The sequence below is a fragment of the Eublepharis macularius genome, chromosome 17 (assembly GCF_028583425.1).
Source record: "Eublepharis macularius isolate TG4126 chromosome 17, MPM_Emac_v1.0, whole genome shotgun sequence".
NCBI lineage: Eukaryota > Metazoa > Chordata > Lepidosauria > Squamata > Eublepharidae > Eublepharis > Eublepharis macularius.
The window spans coordinates 37,295,183-37,319,095 of NC_072806.1; the positions used below are offsets into that span (position 1 = coordinate 37,295,183).

The 23,913-nt window shown below is 48.7% G+C and overlaps 1 protein-coding gene across 3 annotated transcripts in view; it reads left to right on the plus strand.

The window, feature by feature from the left end:
- Positions 1-23,709, plus strand: part of CUEDC1 (CUE domain containing 1) — an 87,214-nt gene extending 63,505 nt beyond the window's left edge. For 2 of the 3 annotated variants that reach the window (XM_055001683.1, XM_055001682.1), the window contains exons 5-12: positions 4,758-4,884; positions 6,547-6,730; positions 8,354-8,437; positions 11,699-11,788; positions 18,018-18,111; positions 20,652-20,710; positions 21,569-21,632; positions 22,498-23,709. In XM_055001683.1, coding sequence (XP_054857658.1) covers positions 4,758-4,884; positions 6,547-6,730; positions 8,354-8,437; positions 11,699-11,788; positions 18,018-18,111; positions 20,652-20,710; positions 21,569-21,632; positions 22,498-22,504 — 709 coding nt within the window. In that variant the 3' untranslated portion in view covers positions 22,505-23,709. The remainder of the gene's footprint in view (positions 1-4,757; positions 4,885-6,546; positions 6,731-8,353; positions 8,438-11,698; positions 11,789-18,017; positions 18,112-20,651; positions 20,711-21,568; positions 21,633-22,497) is intronic. The other variant, XM_055001684.1, reaches the window with a different exon arrangement.
- The last annotated feature ends 204 nt before the right edge of the window (positions 23,710-23,913 follow it).

Consider the following 23,913-nt stretch of genomic DNA (forward strand, 5'->3'; position numbering starts at 1 on the left):
GGGGCCTGGAGACCTCCTGGAATCACAGCTCAGGTTACCTCTTCTGGAAGAAACCACTACTCTGAAGGTGGACTCGAAGGCATTAGGCCTCACTGAGGTCTTTCCCAAACTCCACCCTCTCCAGGTTCCACTCCTGAATTTCCAGGAATTTCCTGACTCAGAGTTGGCAATCCTAGAGCAAAACGATTTTCCTCTCTCCCTCTTTCTTTATTTTTAACTGACTCTCAAGTGCCCTTGGCATTAAGCATGTTCAGTCTTTGTCAGACCATTTTTTAAAAGTTTATATTAACCTTTAAAAAATGAAATTCTGAAGTTTTTTTCTGACGTACTTAGGAAGTTTCCAAGTGTGTAGGGGGTGACCCACAGAGTTTTGTCTGTGGGTAACCCCTGTTTCACCGCCTTACTGATAGACAATCAGACATGACATTCAGTCAGAGGGAGAATGCTAGTTGAGCACTTTGTATCGCCCTGGCTGTTCATTGCTGAACAGAGAGCCTTTGTGGTACAGTGGATAGAGTGTTGGGTTTCCAGGAGAGACCTGAGTTTGAATCTCTTTAGACAGATGCATTTAATTGGGCAACCTGGGTCTAAGACACCGTTTGTCATTCACTGAGTTGTTGGGAAGATAACAGAGGTTAAGACCCCACACATGCTACCTTCAGCTCATTGGAAGAATACTTTTATTATTTTGCCACTTTTTCTCATCACAAACATGACGGTCCCATTTGGTAGAGTAGTACATTCCCGGAAAAGGTTTTTCCCCCTCTTGCTTTCATGGGATGTTCTAATAAGGAAACATTTAGCAGCAACAAGCAAGTCCTCTCCTTGTTGATCTGGGACCTACCAGAATGTGGCTGCCTCTGCTCCTTCCTTGTCTGTTCCTTGCTCCTTGGCTTCCTGCGCCTCTTCCAAGGGGCCTTCTCTTGTGCAGGCCAATTAAGGAAGTCCTGCCTGTTGTCTCCAGTCTCCTAAAATCCTGGCACAGCGGAGAGTTCAGAAGAACTGCACTTAGTGGGTGGTTCTTGGTCTTCTCCCGTTCCCTTCAAGTTTATTTGTAATCCTTTCCTGACTCACATAGAACTTTTTCAGTCCAATGTGCTTATTGTTATTCTCATCTAAGGGTCGCACGGGGCAGCAACAGGGTTGCTCAAATGGTGAGTTCTGCAGCCTGCATAAATTAGGTAGATTTGCAGGGTAGGCAGCAGGTTTAGGAGGGGGCAACTCGGTTCAGAACTGCACTGTAAGTCACATTTGCATATCTTGTCCAGTTCTGCATAATTCTGCTTTTGCTCTTCATGGAGAGGGGTAAAAACCTGACCACGGAATCCTGCTCAGCCCCCCCCCCAACCTCTACCTCTGATTTATGACATTTCTCTAGGCATTACCTAATATTTTGTTGGTAATCTTAAGGGCTGGGAAATTGGTGAGTAAGGTGCCCATCCGTAAGAGATAAGTGTCTTTTTCAAGCTGCTGAATTCTGTGCCTAATTATTGTGTTTGTGTGGCACAGTCTTGCAATATGAAGTGTGTGATCACTGGCGCCCCCTCAAAATTCAGTGCTAAGGAAACCTGGTGCCTGGAGTTTATGGACATTTTTCTTGTTGGCATATCTTTGCATTTTGCAGATGTTCCTGCTTTGGACATTCAGGGTTTCCAAAGGGTTGGATCCAGACTAAATTTTTCAATAGCAGAATGGATTTTTCTTTTTTTAAAAAATAATTAAAAAAGCAGAATGGAATTTTCCTGCCTCTGTTCTTCCGCAGCAACCCACTGACCTCCACAAAATGCTGTTGGAGGTGGGGAATAGAGGACGCTGAGGAAGAAAATGAAAAGGGTCAGCTGTAGGAAGTGGGAATCGATAGAAGTTGCCAATTGAGTCTGGGTCCTGGATCCCACCCAAACTCTGGATTGTGTGTGTGTGTGTGTGTGCGTGTGTGTGTGTGTGCAGAGTTTGGGCCCATAGCAATACTGAAGTGAGTAGGAGATATGGATAAAGTAGGGTTGCCGGTCCCCTGGTGGGGGCAGGGGATCCCCTGCTCTCAGCCTCCTTGCCCTGCCACCACTCACCTGGCTGGTGGGGGAAAAGGTGCAGGGGGGAGCCTCCCGGGCTACACTCCCAGTGCGGCACGACAACATCAGTCCCAGGAGTGACGTCATTGCACAGGTCCCCAGGAGGTCTGGCATGAAGCCCAGGAGCACTCCCGGGGCCTGAGCGATGATGTCACTCCCAGAAGTGATGCAATCATGCTGTGTGCGAGAAAGAACTAGAGATAAGTGCCAGCCCCCCCCCCCAACCAGGAGGGTAAGGGGACCTGGCAACCTTAGGATAAAATAGTGCGATTTGTGGCCACAAATATGGAATACAGATAAAGTAGCCACACTGAACTTCTTATACCAGTGCTCCCTTGAGCTGAAAAGTTTCTGCTAAAGATCGGATGGGGAATATTTATTACTTCTGTCTTAGATGCTAAGGGCAGCTGATTGGATTACTACTTAAAACGTCTTCCTGCCCTACAATGATATGAATAAATAGGGCAGTTCTTCTTGTTTGCACACTTAAAGATCAGAGCTTTAAACTAGGAGGCAGCTAGTGCTACCTTCCCCTTAGCTAGCTATCCGGGACAACACTTTTGGGAGGGCAGCACCGATCCTGCAGAAGATGGGAAGAAATTATCCTTCCCAGCCCCGCCTTGACATTCAAGCTTCTTTTATTCAAGAAGGACAAGTCCAGGGAGAGAAGAGGGAAGTCTGTGAAGTGTTCGAGTGATCCCAGCAACATCATGTGAGGGCTACAGCAGGCCTTGGGACAGAGATGGGTAGACTGTAGCAGTCTTATCAAGGAAAAGGAATGAGATTAAAGAGGAATGAATGAAAAGGATCTGTCAAGGGTTAGACGACAGATAGTCTGGGACAGTCCTAGGAATCAGTGGGCGCTAAGTTCAGGACAGGTTAAAGGGAAGACTTTGTATACAACACTCACACAGACACTCACTCACACTCACTTTCTCCTGGCTAGGGACCCAAAGCAGCTTACAGTTTTAAAAAATACCAACACAGATAGACAAGAGAAGGGAATGGTTTGGACTAAAGGGCAGTTATGTTCTGTAATGAGTTGCATCTGGACTTGACTCACTTTCCCTGCACCCACAGAGCAGCTGTGGGAATTGCCCTCTGTAAGTCTCAGCGAGATCTTCCTGCCAGCTCTTTGGTTCATGTCCAATGGCTTGCACTTTTAAGTACCTGTGAGCAGGGGGGAAACAAAGTCAGCTAGATATTATTCAGCTGCTGCTAGCCAGCTAGGCTAGGGGGCTCTTCCCAGCTTCTTCCCCTAAACACAGGGCCGGATCTAGTGCTCCCGGCGCCCGGGGCAACGCTTGCCAGCCCTTGCGTGTGCGCACGCTCCTGACGCGGCGTGATGATGTCATTTTGATGATGTCATCACGCTGTGCGCCGAAGGCAGCACGGGGGGCTGAGAAGCTGCCCGCGCCATTCGCTTCAGAAGCGAATGGCGCAGTCGGCTTTGCAGCCTCCCACGCTGTCTTTCGCCTGCCCCGTGGGACAGGGGGCAACCGGCTTGCCGCGCGCCCTCTGTCCTGCGGAGCAAGAAAAAGGCAGTGTGGGGGGCTGCGAGGCTGCCCGCACCATGTGCCTGCCCTGCGGGACAGGGGGCGGCCGGCTGCCCCCTCTCCTACGGGGCAAGCGAGTGGCGTGGGCGGGCGCGCTGCCCTTTGCCTGCCCTGCAGGACAGGGGGTGCGCTGCAAGCCAGCCGCCCCCTGTCCCGTGGGGCAAGCAAAAGGCAGCGCGGCTGCCCATGCTGCCGCCTGCACGCTCTGGGAGCTGCTTCTGGCGCCCCCTCCCTGGCGGCGCCGGGGGCAGACTACCCCCCTGCCCCCCCTCTAGATCCGGCCCTGCCTAAACATACCATTCACTGCCACAAGACATAGTGATGGCCACTGACTTAGGTAGATTTAGAAAATCAATTCATGGGGGAGAACTGACCTATCAAATGGCTATTAGCCAGCCATACTATTTCCTGTCTATTGTTGATATTTATCTCTGAATTCCCGTTGCTGGGAAGGAGGTGAAGGGTGGTGTGCTTCATGGAAGCATCTGATTGGCTACTGTGAAAAACGGGAAGTTGAATTTGCTGGATCCTTGTCTGATCCAGCTCTTCCTATGTAGGAAGGCGGGGGCGGGGGGGAGAGAAGCAAGGGCCCCCACAAGATTTGTTTGACTGATTTGAACACAGGGAATTACAGCCACGGCTTCCACAGTGTTGGTGCACAACAGTCAGTTTCAAGGATTCCTCCCATCTTCTCCCCTGCATGCAATTTCAGAGAATTCCTGGGCAGATTCTGTGAGGTCTGCTGGCCTTATGGTCACCTTTTATGAATGGAAATTGCATGCTCCCCCCCCCCCAGTCCTCCGTGGACATGGGGGTGAGCAAGAAAAAGGGCCTGGTAGCTTTCTGTGAAGTTTGTCTGCTGTGATTTGTTGAACCTCTGGTCAACTCCGCCCGGAGCTCGGTTTGAAATCCATTCCAAAAGTTTATGCCAATTTAATAACTTTGCTGGGGTGCCTTTGTATCTATGGGAACACCACCTCTTCCATACCTTCTCAGGGGCTGAGAATTATTTGGAGATTCTGCAGAGCCAAAAGAAACCAAAGGCCCTTAGGGGCAGCCAAAGGAGATGGCTTTTCAAGACTCCCTGATTGGGAAACTTCAGCTTAACAGCCCTTTGTCCTTGCTCTGACAGGACTGATGTCCAGAATTCCAGTGGCCCTCAGGCACAACAGCGGTACAGGAACTGGAATCCCCCGTTGCTAGGCAACCTTCCCGATGACTTCCTCCGCATCTTGCCCCAGCAATTGGACAGGGTACAGGTGAGAAGTGAATTTTATTTTCATTATTATTTAGTACTTGAAAGGGTAGCCAGTTGAGTTTCCCCCTTTGACGTAAGCTGCTGACAGTGGACCAGGGCAGGCACGGATCAGAAATCCGGAGGCTGGGAGCTAGCTGTCTGCGAATGCTCTTTGGCTTCAGTGCCCTTTTTAGGCGCAAAAGGAAATGGGAACCTGCTCCCTCAGCTCTTGCAGGTGGGAGGAAGTAGGAAGCCTCAAGATTGGCCAATGCTGGTTTAAATGCTAGGAGTTTTGTCTAGTGCCTTTTTCGGGTTGCCAGAACATTACTTTTGGATCCAGCCCTCTTCCTCACTCCGGCTTAAGATCAAACCATCCTTGGCCTGGCTTAGGGAGCTTCTTTCAGTTCTGCAAACTGGAAGGACCGCCAAGTGCTGCTGCCCACCTTGGATGGCGTGGCCCTTGGCCGGCTCATCCTCTCCGCCCTCCGACGTAGCCCACAATGAAGCATGAGCCAAAGTGAGGGAGGCTGCATCAAGCACGCGACAGTGACCTCCATTGGTTATGTCTTTGGTTATGTCTGTAGCATATACCCTGATCGGCCTTTTCCTTTCAGAGAAACTCTTGACCAGCACACCAGAGGGAGGTCAGGTGGAGAGCTGGCCTATGATCTGTCTCAGGGTTGCCAGCTCTGGTCTGGAACTTTGCTGCAGGGTTTCCCTTCCTGGGAAGGGAAGAGATTGGGGAGAGGAGGGAGCTCAGCTGGGATGTGATGCCACGGAGTCCACCTTCCAAAGCAGCCGTTTTCTCCAGGGGAACGGATCTCTGCCACCTGGAGCTCAATTGTAATTCCGGGAGAACACCAGGATCCACCTGTCCTCAACCTGGTTAGCTGGACTTACTAGGAGTCAGTCAGGCAGTTGACTAGCTGGCCTCTGAGGGAGCAGGAGCCAGGGCTTGCACCTCCTGGACTGGTTGATCCAGCAGTGCGGCTCTCTCAAGCCTAGAGGGGCGGAGGGGTGATCTGGCTCCGCTGCGTTTGCTGGCAGGTGCTGGAAGTCAGGAAGCTAAAGTTTGCTCTGGATATGATCCTGCAAGGAAGTATTTCACGCCTGTTCTGAGTCTGCAGGGAAGTGACGTCCTGCCAGCCTCGCACTTTGCCTCCTTTGTGCCACCTCTGCCCAGGCCCTTCGCCACCACCGTTCCTGCACCGTGGGAGCTGATCTGGAGGGGCTGCGGGGCCGGTTCGTGTTCTGCTTGGCAGGGGCCCAGTGGTGATCTCAGAGGCAGGCAGCTAGGACTCACTTGCAGGTTCTGGTGGGGTGGTCTCTAGTGCTGTTGGGGCATGGTTGGCCTTTGCAGGCTCTGTCAGACTGGTCTCTGGCACTGCTAGCGCATGGCCAGCCAGTACCTCTGCAGCGTTGGGCCCACCCTGACCTTGAGCCCTCCTGGTCTGAGTCACTGGCCTGGTCAGAGGGTTGGTCAGAGGGGTTCATCATGACACCACCCTAGCCCCTGACTCTGGCCATAGGAAGGACATGCAGCAAGAGTTGGGATGGGTCACCAATAGGCTGGAACAAGGTACTCTGCAGGATTGGTGGTTGAGTGTCCACGGTGGCAGTCCAGAAATGTTGCTTTCATTGCCTAGTAAGTGGCTCCTTTTTGAAACCAGAACTCTTTGTGCAGAGTTCACAAAGCTGCCACCAGACTGCACCAAGCCAGGAAAGTCGGGGACCTCAAGGTTCATTGGACCAAGAGAGGAAGTGGAAACAGTACCTAGAAGACGAGCGGATCGCCCTCTTTCTGCAGAACGAAGAGTTCATGAAGGAGCTGCAGAGGAATCGAGACTTCCTCCTTGCTCTAGAGAGAGGTAATGGGTCCTTTTGGAGTCATCGGTGTGTGTTTTCTAACGTGATGGGGATTCACTCTGTTTCATTCAGTCCCAATTTTGAAAGAAAAACAGTATCACAGTTCCACAGTGTCATTGGCAATCATAGTTTTTCCTGTCATCTGTTTCTCTGAGTTCTCAAGTATGCAAATCATGAACTTGTGGTCTACCTTGGCACCCATGAGTACATGCAAAACAGGGTTGCACTTACCTGTAACTGTTATTCATCATGTGGTCTTCTATGCAGGCACACATTGGGACTCTGCACATGCAGGCAAGCCATAGAGAAGATTTATTAGGAGTGCGCCTCCTCCCTTTGGTGCTTTCCCACCAAAAACATCAAATGACTAGGAGGAGGGGTGTTATTCTTTCATTCTCTCCAAGCCACAGCCTTGGAAAAGAACCGTCGTGGGGAGGCTCGGGCAGGCCACACCTCTGGACTTAGCCCTTTGTCTAGCCTTTTTAAGGGTACCAGGGAGGGTACAGGTGCCTTTAGTCAGGTTGGTGTTTTCCAGCATCTTGAAGAAGACTATTTTGAGCCATAACAACAAAGAGAAAGAGAGAAACTTATCTTCTTTAATGCAGTTGTATTCTTCACTAGAATGTCTATTGAGCATTAAAAACTGAGGAGGGCACTCGTAGTCTTCCCGAAATCTTCTCTGTGGCTGGCCTGTGCATGCACATTCCCAGTGTGGAACTGTACAGAAGCCACGAAGATGAACCAAACATTCTCAGTCTTAGATTGCTGCATTTGAACTGATTCATATGTGGAAGCTGATGCCTTGGTCACTGCAACATTGTACGAACATGCCAAGCTGCCTTATCCTGATGCTTTTGTTTTCTAATGTCTGGCAGCAGCTCTCCAATGTCTCTGGCGAAAATCTTTCCCAGCCCTGCTACCTAAGCTCATTTTAATTGGAGGGGGTCAGGGTTTGAACCTGAGACCTTTGGTAGACTGTGTGTGTTCTGCCACTGGGCTCTGGTTCCTTCCTATATGAGCAGAGAAGCCTACTGAACAGAGTCAAACCGTTGTTCCATGCAGTCCTGCACTTTCTATTCTAGCTGCCAGTGGCTTTCCAAGGCCCTGGGCAAAGGGCTTCCCAAAGATCCCTTAACTAGAGATGCTGGGGATTGAACCTGGGACTTCCTGTATGCCTAAGCAGGCTCTACCCCACTGAACTTCCTTTACTTTTCTTTACTTCATTTATACTCCACCTTTCTCCCCAATCACAAAGAGGCTTTCATTCTCATCTCCTTCATTTTATCCTCACAGCAACCCTCACAGTGTGGACGGGCTCAAGTTCACCCCGTGAGCTTCCCCAGCAGAGCAAGGATTCAAACCTGGCTCTCACAGATCCTCGTCCAACACTTTAACGCTGCAGCTACTCTTTCTTTGCACATGCCCTTGAACCATCACGGGTAAACCCCATGGAGAGTGCTTCTGCTGTGATTCAGACGATGCTTTTCAATAGAGGCTTTGCGCGTTTAGCTATGAATTGTCGAACGTTCAGTAAGGAAGCCACAAGAAGACGCACCACATATATGTTCCTCACTGGTTGGGCAAATTGCATCAAGGTGGGGGGAAATATTTTTGTCGTTTTCTAGATCGCTTGAAATACGAGTCAAAGAAATCCAAGATGAGCAATGTAGTCCTCAGTCATGATGTCAGCTTCTCTCCTGCAGTAGCAGGTATGTCACATTGGATTGTTTCTCCGCATTGCCATTGTTGAGGAACTGAAATATTACATGTGACTGAGCTTTCATGTTTTGGCTTTTTTTCCTGTAGTGTAATTTGCTTGTGTGTTTTTTAAAAATTGATTTTCACATCCACAGTCATTGCCTGAGCCACAGTCACAAGCCCATTATATGCACTGCAGGTAGCAAGATACTAGTTTTGTGAACCTGTGAGCTCTGAGGTCGAGCCATCATCTGAGATACCGTTCAGGGCGCAGGGCAATCTGTCCTTGGACTGAAGGCTGTCAGAGGGAAAGCAGGGAATCTCCAGGAACCGCTCCATGAATCTAAGTCAACTGAGAATCCATTCTCCAAGGGACATTTAGTATTTAATTTGCATTGGGATTTGGATACCTGTGAACTTCCTTCGAAGCCTGCCAGATATTGATATCTGAGGTTGCTTCTTAACTACTTTGGGAGCCTCTGTCCCCCAGTCCTGTTGTAACCTCTAAAGAGAAAGCCGCTACGGCAGCTGCCAGACCATCCGGGTCAACCCCGCCCCCCCTCCATCCTTCAGAAGCGCCATGAAGAGGAGCAGTCGGGCTTCATTGCGGCCACAGTGTTCTGGTCTTTTCTCTCAACGTACGTTCTTTGTTTTAAACTGATTTTACAGCTTTGGGAGGCAGCTTTCCAAGTCGTAAAATCAGTTTAAAACAAACAAATCCGCTCCAGTTGTTCTTCATCTGACCTGGGAAAAACAGCTGGTGCAGCCAGTCATATGGGATCCAGGCATCTACGCATATGGTTCGAGCCTCCGTGTTGTACGTCTGCAGTGCCTTTTGAACAGAGCTGCTTTTTAAAAAAATAGGACTACTTTGTGTCGAATGCTGGATCTGGACTTGGGGTGGGGTGGTGGTGACCTGTTCCCCACTGTAGTAAATGCAAAGTCCTTTATCCTTTGAATGAGAGGGATATTGACTTGCGGGCAGGATAAGGGAATAATCCTACTTAACCTTACCCACTGAGCTGAGCAGCAGCCTCCCAGGAGAGATTTAGAGCCGTTGTCTGTAGAGGCAAAATGAGTGTTAAAGGAGGCCATTTTAGCTGAGGTTGCAAACAGAAAATGGATGCTGTGCTTCTGCTACAGGGACCAGAGCACCGAACGTTTGCGGGATTGTCTTCTTCTACATTGACGCACAGGAGACGGGGCTTTTCATGCCACTCGATTACACAGTGAGGCCTGGTTCACACATGTTGGAGAATGGGGGGTGGTGGTGGTAGAATGGACTGGACTGCTTCGGACTGTTGGTGGAGGTGGATCATTGAGGATGCCATTGAAGGATGTTAGAGCCTCATGTTAAAGCCTCATTGTGCATCAAGAAAGAAGCGGGGGATGTTGAAACGTTCATTCTGCTATGCTGCTGGTTTTCTGTTTGCTTGAAAAAGTCGGACCCCCTCCCCAGCAGCCTGAAGTGGTATGGTCCATTCAACCATGTGATTCTCCTGCATATGTGAACCAGCCCTGCATATCATAGAATCATAAGGTTGGAAGGGACCTCAAGGGTCATCTAGTCCAACCCCCTGCACAATGCAGGAAATTCACAACTACCTCCCCTCCCCACACCCCCAATGACTCCTGCTCCATGCCCAGAAGATGGCAACATGCCTTCAGGATCCCTAGCCAAACTGGCCTGGGGAAAATTGCTACCTGGCCCCAAGGTGGCAATCGACATTACCCTGGGCATGTAAGAAGGGGCCACGAGAACAAAGCACTGATGTCACCCTTCCTGCCCTCCCATCATGATCTGCCCAGGTTCACAGAATAAGCATTGCTGACAAATGGCCACCTAGCCTCTGCTTAAAAACCTCCAGAGAAGGAGAGCCCACCACCTCCCAAGGAAGCCTGTTCCACTGAGGGACCGCTCTAATTGTCAGGAACTTCTTCCCAATGTTTAGCCAAAAACTCTTTTGATTTAATTTCAACCCATTGGTTCTGGTCCTGAGGGGAATTGGGTATAAATGGCTTGGAGTCAGCATACGGGGAGAACTACCTCCTCTCAGAAGAGTCGGCCCTGTGTGACCTACACAGGATTCCTGTCTTCCTTTGCTTCTGTCTTCACGGATTAGGATCAGGGCCCAAGCATTGCTGGCGACAGGGGATATCTCTACCCTTGAAGGGAGGTCAACGAAGGGGACGGGACACTGAGGGGGGGGGGGGGCTGGCTGCAATCCCATTCGTAGGATATTTTATGTCACTTCAGAAATAAAATGGTCCGTTTTTTTAATGATTCATGAAATTGTATGCATGGGGACAGGATTAGGGGTTGCCAACTTCTGGATGGGGCCTGGAGTTCTCCCAGACTGACAAGTGATCTCCAGACTACAGAGGTCCGTTCCCCTGCAGGAAACGGCAGCTTCAAAGGCATTATATCCCGTTGAGCTGTGTGGCATTATATCCCGCTGAGCTCCCTCCCTGGGCACCACTCCCAAATCTACAGGAATTTCCCAAGATGGATTTTGCACCCTGAAAGGGTGGGTGGGTGGGGAGCCAATGATACGTTTGTACCAGACTGAGAAATTACAGCCCTGATTAGAAATATGGCAGATGGCTAGAGGGCTTTGGGGTGGGGCTGGGGGTGAAGAGTGCTGTCAAGTCATAGCTGACTTATGGCATCCCCTAATAGGGTTTTCAAGGCAAGAGGTGGTCTGCCATTGACTACCTCTGCAACCCTGGTCTTCATTGGCGGTCTCCCATCCTTACTCCCCCTTTAAGAAATACCCTCAAAGAGATCCAAGACGTCCTTCCAGTACAAAATGAGGACCTTTTATCCCCTGGGGCTTTAAATGGGATTCAAGCTTTGTTTTACTTTTTTTTTAAAAAAAAATTTCTTTACTGCGTGAATTATGTTTTTTATTTGTTGTGTTTTTGTAATTTCAGTTGTTATAAATTGATTTTGGAATCTTTTGATTTATTTGTGTGCCGTTTTGGAAACTTTTTAAAAAGTGGACCATCAATCTATAAATGACCTCAATAATGACAGTTTCATATCCTTGGTCTCTTTTCACATCGACTCTTTCCTCTGTGTTCTTCTTATATTTTAAGGCAAAGTTCTCTGTGAAGTCCAGTTGTTCAGGGACAACACCTGGTGCAGTCGTAGAGGCCAGAGTCATATTTATAGCGGCCAAGCAAACGGGCTTCATTGCTACATATCATGCTAAAAATTCACCTCTATTTCATCGACTGCCAGCTGATCCCAGATGTGTTTTACATTCCAGATGACATCACTCGCTCCTTAAGTGGCGTGGCCAGCAGTGCCATCTCCGAAGATGCCTTATTCAGGGACAAATTAAAACACATGGGAAAATGTGAGTTGCATTGCAGCAAACAGCAGAATTGAATTTTAGGCTGTGATTTCTTTTATGCCAGATTTAATGGTGGTTCAGTGTGAGCCTCTGTGCTTGTTTGGGCACGTGGCATGAGACCACTGCATCCTTTTGATGCTGGTGTCAGCACACTGGAATCTTTCTGGGTGCCCATTTCTTCCTATTTGGGGATGGGTGGAGAAATGGCCATCCACTATGTGGGCAGAAAGATAAAACAGCAGTCCAGTGGCACTATAAAGGCTAACAGCATGTATTCCCACAGATTCAGATGTGCATGGGATTGGGAAGTGAGCTGCGATTCACAAAAATGATGCTGGAATAACAGCAAAATCAAAAAGAGTCCAGTAGCACCTTTAAGACTAACCAATTTTATTGTAGCATAAGCTTTCGAGAATCAAGTTCTCTTCGTCAGCTGCATGGTACAGAAACTGGTCAAATATAGAAGAGGAGGGGGGAGGAGGGGAGGAGAGAGAAGATGCAATTAGGGGGGGAGAGGGAGGATCCAACCAAAACATTCCTTTGCTAGTAAATGTAAACATCTCCTTTTGGTGTGGCGGTCAGTTGGCTTGGGTGAGGCTTCAAAGGAGTTTGTCGTGTTAGTTTGCAGCAGTAAAACAGCTAGACCATCCAATTCCTATGTAGTATAAGCCTTCGATAACCACAGCTCTCCCCGTGAGATGCATCTGACAAAGAGAACTGTGGTCCCCGAAAGCCCACGCCAGGTGCCACTGGGCTCCCCCAGACCCCACCTCTGTAAAGGAAATCTGTTACCTGTGGTAATGTGATAACCATTCATAGTCCCTATTCAGTCGCAGCTTGACAGAGTCAAATTTGCATATGAATTCCAGTTCAGCAGCCTCCCGTTGGATTTTGTTTTGAAAGGTTTCTGTTGAACTACAGCGACCTTTAAGTCTTTGATGGAATGTCCTGGTAGACTGAAGTGTTCTCCCACTGGTTTCTGGACGTTTCCATTTCTAATGTCAGATTTGTGTCCATTTATTCTTTTGCGTAGAGGTTGGCTGGTTTGTCCAATGTACAGAGCAGAAGGACATTGTTGGCACATGAGGGCATATATCAGATTGGAGGATGAGCAGCTGTAAGAGCCAGAGACAGTGTAGTTGATGCCATTGGGTCCTGTAATTGTATTCCCTGGGTAGATATAGGGGCAGAGCTGGCATCTGGGTCTGTTGCAGGGCCTGGTACCTGTGCTGGTGACTCTGCTGGCCGATTCATGATTGTGGGTGAGAAGTCGTGTTTCTAGTCCTTAAGATAGTCTTGGCAAAAAGTAGGCTGCTCCTGATAGAATTCAGAGGCCAAAGTTTAGACAAAGCAGAATTTCCAGTGAACACAATAGCCAGCAGGAGAAGGATACATTATGAAAATATAATCAACAGGTGTTTAATTTGCACAATTTACATGACTCCCAGAAGTCCCAAAATCTGGTCTCCCTTGTTTTCAGTTTTGGGTTGAAAGGTGTCTGACAGCATTAAAACACCAATTAAAACTCATAAAAACTTCCAAAACATACCTCAAGGCATGAGATGGCAGAGCTCAGTTCCTTTGGAGAAAATGGCTTCTTTGGAAGGCGGAATCTATGGCATTGTACCTCCCCTCCCCAAACCCTGCCCTCCCCAGACTCAATGCCTCCAAATCTCCAGACATTTCCCAACCTAGATTTGGCAACCCTATTGCTGACCCAGCTTTCAGAGCTTCAGCCATGTCACCTTGCTGGAAACTCATTTCCCAAGTGCACAGGCATCTAGTTTGCATCTGGAATGGTGTATGGAGGAAAAGGGGCTTCAGCCTTTACCCTCTCCGGTGCCATTTTCCTGATCTGAAATGGCCCTGCAGGGTACTCTTTGCCCCACTGGAGGGACTACCCATGTACTGATTGGCTACACATTCCCCTCAATAATGCCCCTGAGACCATTCTGGGCAGGAAAATGGAGGAAGGCTGAAGCCCTGTTGCCATGGTCCTGATTTGAACTGGGGACCTGTGAACTTAAGAAACACATTCCCAGCAGCGTGATGTGTGACTGATGGCCTGGAAATTGGGTTACGAAAGCCAGGCATAATCTGTGAAAAATGGACTGGTCTAGCTTTGCCCTGAGGTGTGGTCAGCACATGGACCAGTCAGGGCAGGCTCCAGGTCCTGGTGGGGTCCTGGGCAAGATGGGCTCCGTGGGCTTCAGAAGGAGGAGCAGAGCGCAACACGTTAACTCTCCTTTGAATGGCATTGGTGCCCGCAGGGCTCAAAAGGGTCCAGAAGGGCTCAGAAGGAGCATAAAGAGCGTCTACTCCCTCTTCCAGACCTCGCTCCCAGCTGCAAATGGGAGATCACAGAACTTACGCAGAACGCCTCTGTGATGATCTCCCGTTCCTCATGGGGTGACGGGATCAGACGGATGAAGTGTCTCTGCCTGGCAGTGGGCTCTCTGCCACTCACCTTGCCAGGTGCCCAGTCATTCCAGCCCTTGATGCTGGCCCTGAGCAGAGTGTGGCGGTGGAATCCAGAATAGAGGGAAGCACTTCAGACTGCGGGATTAACATTCTCCCATCTAAAGAAAATGCCTGCAAGTAAAAGAAAATGAGCACATTAGGGAGAAGCGTTCTGGCATCAATCACTCCTGGCTAGATTAGTTTTCTCCTTACAGAAATGTGGTATCTCCCCCCCTGCAATATGAAATGGAACAGTTCCCTGTACCCAGGGCTTTTTTTCAGGGGGAACGCGGTGGAACGGAGTTCTGGAACCTCTTGAAAATGGTCACATGGCTGGTGGCCCCGCCCCCTGATCTCCAGACAGAGGGGAGTTGAGATTGCCCTCTGTGCCGCTGCAGCACGGAGGGCACTCTCAACTCCTCTGTGTCTGGAGATCAGGGGGCGGGGCCACCAGCCATGTGACCATTTTCTCCGAGGGCAACCCACTGAGTTCCACCACCTCTTTTCCCAGAAAAAAAAATCTCAGGATTCCACCACCTTGTTGTGCTGCGCAGTAGGTGCAGTAAGCTTTGATTCCACCCATTTTGCTCATGATGGTCTGATTATTGTTGGACAGAAAGGGGGAAAATGTATTCATTTCTCTGCCCAACTCCTCCTCTCTCCTCCATGGCTAACATGTCCCATTCTTATTTCTTATCTATCCACAATCTCCATACACCTCACTCCCAACGGATTGGTAACCTTGAAATAAATTTTGCTAAATGCTATGAGTGTTTGACTGACAGCCGCGTTTGGTGGGTCATAGAATTTAGATTTCATTTTATTTTTAGTTTGGCCGCACAGCCTCGTACTCATCTCTCTGCATTTCACATGAATGAAGCTGTGGAATGCATATTAAAAACAAGCCCTGGGAACATAGGCAGTGTCCCTCTGTCTGTGTGTTGTAGGAAAGGAGTATTCTGTGTGCCTGGGATGAAAGGCATTCATATTGGTTTTTCCATTTTAGTGTGTTTGCTCTCACCGTTCACAACCCATTGCGCTGGACAACGTGGCTCTTGTGGGCTTCTCTTTAAACGAGCCGCATTTAACTAGCAAGTTGTGACAAGAGTGTGCTGTTGTGTAGTCATTACGTTTTAAATTATTTGGATGTTTAACCTAAGGATGCTTGAGAAAATGCTTAATTGGAAACTTGTCAGTCTGTCTTGTTGAGGCTTACAGATTTACACCGAGGGTGGCATCGTCTAAGGCCTTTGAGCAACAGAAGGGAACGGTGGTGCCACGTTGCCTGCTGTCATTGGCAAACAGTGGCTTGGATCCAGTGAGGTGCAGCAGAAACATAAGGGGACTTAGAGGAGTTCCACTTGCTCAGAGCAGTTCCACTCTCCTCCCTGTTCGTTAGTGCCCAGAAATTAGTTGCACAAGACCTTGCACAAATGGAGAGATGCAGGTGGGGCTACGATAAGCGTGGGTGCTGATGCAGTCTTTTTCTTGAGTTCCCATTTGTGCAAGAGCCCTAGCACAAGTGGAAATTTTGAGCTGGATCCAACCTAATAGGATGCCTTGGTGTTGGTCGGGTGTAAATATGAGAGACCTGGCCCTTTCACCCTTGCCTGGCTCAACGGAGCAGTTCCTTATGCCCTTCTTAGTGTCTCCGTCTTCTCCAGTTTAAGTCACTGGGGATCATGCCCTCCAGGTCTCAGTTCAGGTGTGTCCACAACATGTACCTGTGATTGGCAGACAGTGCAAAGCCACTAGATGGCCAGGCCTGGTAGGAGGTGGTAGGCCCGTCTGCCTTTTCCCCTTGTCAGTAGTTGATACAGTCCAATCTCAGGCTCCACTTGAGAGTCTCCAGCTCTAGCAACTGATCTCATGTACCTTGCGATGGAGAACATGTGCTCCAGGTCCAGATCTGTGCATGGCTGCTGATGCCCCAGTGTGCTTCCCTGACACACACAAGTGAATTAATGAGTTTCGTTGATAGGTTTGTCAGATGTTGCCCTGTCAGGGTGCATTCAGACAAAATAATCAAAACGTGGATATTTTGATAAGGTCCTACATGATACTCTCGTTGACAAGTTGGTAAAATGTGGTTTGGATCCTCCTACCGTTAGGTGGATTTGTAACTGATTGATAGATCACATCCAAAGAGTGCTTGTAAGTGGTTCCTCATCCTCTTGGAGAGGAGTGACGTAGAGTGCCTCGAGGATCTGTCCTGGGCCCTGTGTTGTTTAACATCATTATAAATGACTTGGATGAAGGAATAGCAGGGAGGGCAACTAAATTTGCAAATGATACTAGACTGGGAGAGAGAGCAAATACAGTGGAAGACAGAATCAAGATTCAGGATTATCTTGACAGGATGGACAACGGCTAAAACTAATGAAATGAATTTTAACAGAGATAAATGTAAAGTTCTGCATTTAGATAGGAAAAATCAAAGCCATAATTATAGCATGGGGGGACTTGTCTTGCCAGTATTACATGTGAAAAGGATCTAGGAGTCTTAGTGGATGATACACTGAGCATGAGTCAGCTGTGTGATGCAGTAACTAAAAGGGCAAATACGATTTTAGGCTGTATCAACAGAAGAATAGTGTCCAGATCACGTGTAGTGATGGTTTTGCTTTACTCTGCTCTGGTTAGACCTCACTTGGAGCACCGTGTTCAGTTTTGAGCACCACAGTTTAAGGAGGATGTTGACAAGCTGGAACACATCCAAAGGAGGGCAACAAAGATGGTGAGGGGCCTGGCGACCAAGTCCAATGAGAAAAGGTTGCAGGAGGTGGGCATGTTTAGCCTGGAAGGGAGGCGATTGATAGCCCTCTTCAAGTATTTGAAAGACTGTCACATAGAGGATGGGGTGGAGTTGTTTTCTGTTGACACAGGGACAGACCAGACAGAAACTCTGGGTTACAATTAAACCAAAAGGGTTTTCAGCTAAATGACAGAGCAGTTCCTCGGTGGGACAGGCTTCCTCAGGAGCTGGTGAGCTCCCCCCGTCTTGGAGGGATAGAAGAAGAGGCTAGGTGGCCACCTGACAACAGTGATGATTCTGTGGCTTTAATGTGAATGTATGCAGATGGGGAGAGGGAGGGCCTGAAGGGATGAGCTGGTGCCAGGCTCTCATGGCCCTTTCTCCCATGCCCAGGGTAATGCTAGTTGCCACTTTGGGGTCAGGAAGGCATTTCCCTCCAGGCCGGATTGGCTGGGGCTCCTGGAGGTTTTTTGCCTTCCTCTGGGCATAGAGCAGCAGACACTATGGGGTGAGGAGGAGGAGGGCAGGTGACTGTGAATGTCCTGCATTGTGCAGGGTCTGGGACTAGATCACCCTTGCAGTTCTATGTTATCTTGCAGCTCTATTATCCTTCCAGCTCTGTGTTTGTATCATAGTTCAAACTGAGCTGCAAACTGAGCTGCAGGGTATAAAGTAGCAGGCTGTGCATTGCAGGCGACTTTGTGTTCATGTGTGTGCGAATGTGCTAGGATCAGCATACACTAGGATAAGGACCACCAGTTTCGCCTTTTGATACCCAGAGAAGTGGCTCAAGCATTGGGGAGGGGGCTGACAACTCTAGCGCATAATGCTTTTAAATAGCCGTATTCAGACTCTTCCCCACAAAGCAAAGTAGGTTTACCACAGAACAGATTATTTGGATCTTATGGGGTTGCATATGGAGGCCATGTTGAGTTAGGCTTTCCCCACCTCATCTTGTGGGTCACAAAAAATTATATTGGGACCCTTTTTTCATAAAACTGTTTGGTTTTCTTCCAGCTACACGCAAAAAGCTTTTTGAACTTGCCAGGGCTTTCTCAGAGAAGACCAAGATGAGGAAGTCAAAAAGAAAACAGTTGCTGAAACATCAGGTGTATCCTTCCACATGTGGCCTATTTACCCTTTTAGGACTGTGTAACATCTTCCTCCACTTGGTCTTCAGCATGGAGATCTTATCCAGACAAGAGCACCATTCCTAGGACATCCCAGGTATGCAAGGATCCTCTGTCCGCGCTCGGGTGTGCTTGGCGGGCCACAAGAGCAACCATGTTTTACGGTCTACACAGCTGACTTCCTGCACTGGTCAGTTATTCATTAAGGTATTTTTATGCTGCTCTTCTCATCCCTGGGGACTGAAATTGGCTTCCCTAAAACCCCAGAAATATTTAAATTTAAGTGACTAGAGAAGACAAAATGTACTACCCAAACTCCAGGACTGGTCTTTGGTCTGGCTCATGACCACAGCTTGCTCAAGACCACAGGCTGTGAGCCAAGGGCTGTGAGCCCTTCAGCCCATACCCAAAGGCCCATGCCTCACGCCAAGTCCCCAGGTATTAAGTACCTGCAAACGAGGAGGGGACAGAAGCGCAGCCACTAGTGGAGTGATGCCCTAGCCTCAGGGGTAAAATCACCGTACTTTTCTTTAAGACATTTCTTTGCCTTCTGTGTCCTGCCCGCGAGCGCCACAAGTTCCACAGCTGACCAGGGAGTGAACTCGGGGCTCCCTCTTCCCTTCCCAAGGCACTCTGTGTTGCCTTGCAACAAGCGGGGCTGGTTTTTATGCCCGATGGTTGAAGCATCCTGTTGACAACACAGGTTCAAATGATAATAGTTGTTTAATGATGTTGATAACATACTTTCTGTCAGTTTATAACAACAACAACAACAGCAACAACATTTGATTTATATACTGCCCTTCAGGATAAATTAACGCCTACCGAAAGCGGTTTATAAAGTGTGTTATTTTCCCACAAAAATCACCCTGTGAGGTGGGTGGGGCTGAGAGAGCTCCAAGAAGCTGTGACTGATCCAGGGTCACCCAGCTGGCTTCAAGTGGAGGAGAACCGAATAGCTTTATTGGCGTAACAGGACATACATATGCACAGTCAACAACAAAAAAAAATCCCTTGCCCCATCACTTAAACCATTCTTCGAGTGGAGAATCAAACCTGGTTCTCCAAATTAGAGTCCTGCCACTCTTAACCACACCAAACTGGTTATTAATAATAAAAGTAATTAGCTGTGTAATTGCAAAGCATTTATGAGGGAGTGGGGATAAATGACTGAGAAACACCAGCACCTCCAGCTCAGATGTCCCCTGCGGGATTTAATAAAGTCTAACACACACACACACACCTTTTCACCCCTCTCTCACCTTTTCATTGCTTCACGACTGCTCCCAACATTCCATTGATGCTAAGCCCTCTCCAGGACATTTTTGAGGAGGGAGGGTTTTTTAAACTCTCTCTTTGTAGTGAATATTAGAATCTTTCTAATGCATGCAGCTTCCATCTTGGGAGCACGTCCTCCTCCAGATCTGCTTAGTCAAACAATGATGTCCTTCAGGGATGTTTTGCTTGTTTCAGTCTGGATCTTAGCGGCGGGTAACTAACCTCAGGGCCACAAAGAAAGCCAAACATATTTCCCAGTTTCAGAGACTGTAAATCTCAAGGGGCACCACGCTTGCACTGGTATATACCACAAAAAAGTTGTGGGGTTTGACTCTCCTTAGCTTCAATAGGTGCTGAAACTGTGAAGGGGAGATGCACCTGTCTCAGAGTCTCTCTACACGAGACTACTTACGCGAGAACACTTAAGTGTAGAGAGATGCAATGTTAGCCTGGAAGCATAGTTTAAAAAGAAAGAGCCAAAGGCTCTGTCAGTTTCACCTTTCTGAAGAGCAGGCAAAGATCTTTCCTCAGAGGGTTTGTTAATTTCCTCTTCGCCTCCCTGAAGGGGAGGTGAAATTGACAGAGCCTTCAGGGAGGCAAAGAGGAAATTAACAAGCCCTCTGAGGAGTGATCTTTGCAGGCTCTGAAGAGAGGTGAAATTGATAAGAGCCTTTGGCTCTGTCTTTTTAAACTACGCTTCCAGGCTAACATTGCATCTCCCTAAACTCGAGTGTTCTCATGTAGAGAGATTCTCAGCAAGCAGGGAATCCCAGGGACACAGGGTGGTTGCACAATGTTACTTATTTACATTATTTATATCTCGCCTTATCTCTGCAAGTTCAAGGTGGCTAGCAAAACAGACAAAGCAGCAGAGATACAAGCAAGTCCAAACCAATATACCAGTTAAAACGCAGCCTCAAGCTGTTCACCATCTACAAAATGCCCTCTGAACAAAAGCAGTTTTTGCACACCTTCCTGCATGCAACAAGTGAGAGCAAGTGCTGTGGCGCCCTGGTAGGCCGTTTCAGAGGAATGGGCCTCTGAGAGAGGAAGTCTGGGCTAGGTGGGGAATCCCCAGTAGCGGGTGTTGAGGGAAAGGCTCTTGGTAGCTGGTCAGCAGGACCTTCCCCATGTCCTGGTGGCCACTGGACACCAGCCATGGAGCTCAGTCACGCGGGGGCCTCTTTCAGGTTGAGACTTGGCAAGACCAGGAGCTCCCCTTTCTCCTTAACGGCAAGTGCAGGATGGGGACTGCGGCCTCGACAGCTAACCTTCTTGATGACGTTGAAGGACATTCATGCGGTAAGACTGTGGCTTAGGCTGGGGGGGGGGGGTGGATTGAAGAAAAGAGAAAGAAAAACAAGGTGCTGTAAAAGGGTAGTTTTATTGACAATTGTACATCCTGATGTGTTTCAAAGATTCATCAGGGGGTCTGTAAAGCAGCAGTCTCGCCAACCTCCCACCTTAGCCAGATGAGGGCGGGGGAGCGCGACTGGGGCTGCAATTCTTTAGTCAGTAGATGCGTTTACTTCACTAAAATCCATTGAATTAACAACAAAGTTCCCCCAATTAATACGGCAATATAGTTTTTAAAATGATTTGGTTTTGATACAAGCGCTCACACAAACACACACACACACCTAAAGCAGGAGGCTACTGTTGTTTAGAAGAGGGGTATTCCCATTCACACAGCATAGAATATCCCTTAAATTTTGGCATCCACTGAGACATATTCATGCACCGTCAAAGAACACACCGACTTCCTTCAGAGTATAGCACTTCATTCCTCCTCACTTCCCCCCAGAACACTTCATACAACACACGGAACTATTTCCCTTAGAGCAACTCTGGCTAAACTGCAGAATCAGCTCCCGTCCAGCCTTCCTCCTCCTTGCTTTAGAGGCCTGCATTTTAAACCCTAGCAAACATGCATTGAAAAACCCCACCTTAATTTCCAGAAATAAAACACACAAAAATATTTACATGGCAAAACATTACAAGGTTGAATGTAAAGTTCCATGTAAATCGAAAGCTTTCACAGTGTCCTGCTTATATCCCCCCCTCTAATTATCTGGGGCCCGTGTCTGCGGGAAGAACTCACAACACCTAAATGGCAAGCTGGGTCTTCAGGATCCTCGCTGATCTGTGTTTGCGTTTCAGATGAAGATGCCCAGGGAAGAAGGCGACAGTTAGATGTGGAACAAGAAGCATCCAGAGAAGCACTGTAAGAAGAACGGCAGCTTATACAGATGACCTCTGTGGCCCCTGCTTTTATGCTTGCTCCGTCTGTTCAGGCCGCCCTGCACCTCCACTCCACAGTTTTGATCCAAGCTTAATTTTAAATGTGGCACATTTCTACTACATTTTACTTCACTTTTTTGTGGCTGTTGAATATATCTGATTTGGGGTGTGGAGTGAGGTTTTTCTGCAACTCAACTCACGTTGGGGTTAGATCCAGAATAGGTTTTCCGCTAAGGAAAACGTCCACCAACTCCTCCCCCCCTTTCCCACTGCACCCCTCCATCATGTTACTCCACAAGGTTCCCTGTCCCCCGAGAGCAGCGTTTCATGAAGATGGATTGCAGTAGGCGGGAGAAGGCGGGAAAGTTCCATTCAGATGGTGGGAAAGTCTGGATTGGGTTGGATCCTATGATCAACTTGCGCCAAGTTTTCCTCTCGGAAAGAAAGGTGTTTCTTCATCAGAGGAGGCCTTTCTCCACCAGAAGAAGTCATTCTCCAATGGAGGAAGGCTTTCTCTATTGAAGGAAGACTTATTGGAGGAGAGTGACAAGATCTAACTTAGCTGAAGGGAAATCATAGGATCCAGCCCGCAGTCCTTCAGTTTGATACTTTGCTCGTTTCTGATCACAGTAAGCGCCTTAAACAAATATCCAAACCTGGCTTAGACCTCACTAAGTAATATCACGTAAGTTACGGAGTCCTTTCTGACACAGAATTTTCTTTGATGGGCTGTTTTATGCCTTCCTTTTAATTTGCATTCCCAAGCCTTGGAGGCTGATTTATTGGCATCGCTCATAAAATGAGCTCACTCGGTTTTTAACTTTTCATGCTCTCTCCTTGTTTTCTAGGGCCTGAACCGGGTCTTTGATCAGCAAATTGGAAAAGAAATGAATAAAAGACAAGAAGGTGAGAGCTGGAAGTTGGTCAAGAAGGAAGATGATTTTCTGGCTGGTATTTCATCCCTGCTCTGGAGTTATTGGACTCCATTCAATGTACAAGCATTAAAGCGTCAGGCACAATGTTTTCTTACTGGAAGAGTTAGAAAACACTTCTGTTCCCCACCCCGTTCCTTATCTAAGGAGTCCAGCCAACAAAGAGTGATTAAACTAACAGCTGATCTGAATTTTTTAATGGAAATCTTTGCTGCTGGAGAATGGATTTTGAGTTTGTGAAGTTGGATGGGTCAAACCTCTGTATTTCTTTGTTGCGCGATGCTGTTCAGATGTTTGAATGAAAAAGCGATACACCTTTGGTGGGTGGTTTTCGGGCTAGCCTTTGGAAAAACATCTCTCTTTTACGGATGTGTGGTGACTTCCATCCAGGTATAGGGTGGCCTCAAAATTTTGCCTAATTGTTTTGTTATCATTCTTGCTGCTAATAGAGGTAAGCCCAAATCAAGATCTGGTTGTTGCAATCAGAATAATGAAAATGCGTTTCTGCTCATCCCACTCTGCAACGAGAAAACACACCACAATGGCTCAATCTTTGGCTTCAGTCCTTGGGTTTTAAAAAACAAACTTTAAAGAATTATCCACATGACTAAAAATACATTATTCCTATTGTTCACGGGTGACCCATCTTCTAATTTTGTATTTCTGTATCGTTAATGTAAGAGGAGGTTACATTCTATTATGTCCCTGTGAGCGCCCGCTCCGGCCCCCGCGCCGCTCCCGCCTTCCGCCGTCGCGGTCCAGTAGAGGGCGGCTCCCTCGGCCTCAGATATGGGTGAGAGGTGGGGGTTTAAGGCACCCGGCTTCCACCGTCTCTCCCTGCTGAGCTCTGGCTTGTGCGTTCGCCCTCTCTCTCGGCTCTTTCCCAGTCGCTCCAGCCACCTCCTCCCCGGTGTCCTTGGGAGCTGCCCTCTTATAGCTTCCTCCCCACCACCTCCACCAATCCTGCCATCCCCCACCCTTCCGTGTCCCAACTAGCAGCCCTGGTTTGCCTCCTCCCCTGTCTTCCTTCCCCTGGGGCCAATCCCGCTGGGTTTCCCTGCCCCCGGACTCCCTCCCCCGCTCCGGCCCTCCCCGGGCCGGCTCAGGTGTGGCTGGTTGTGCCTGCCGCCGCGGCTCCGGCCGCCGCGGCTCGAGGCTCCGTCGGGCTGCGGCGGCTGGGCTCTCCGCCGGGGCCCGGGCCGCGGCCTCTCCTGCTGCCGCGGCCAGCGTCTTCGCCGTGGCCAGCGTCTTCGCCGCGGTCTCCCCCACCGCCGCAGCCAGCCTCCTCGCCGCGGCTGGCGTCTTCGCCGCGGCCCTCCCGGTCGCCACGGC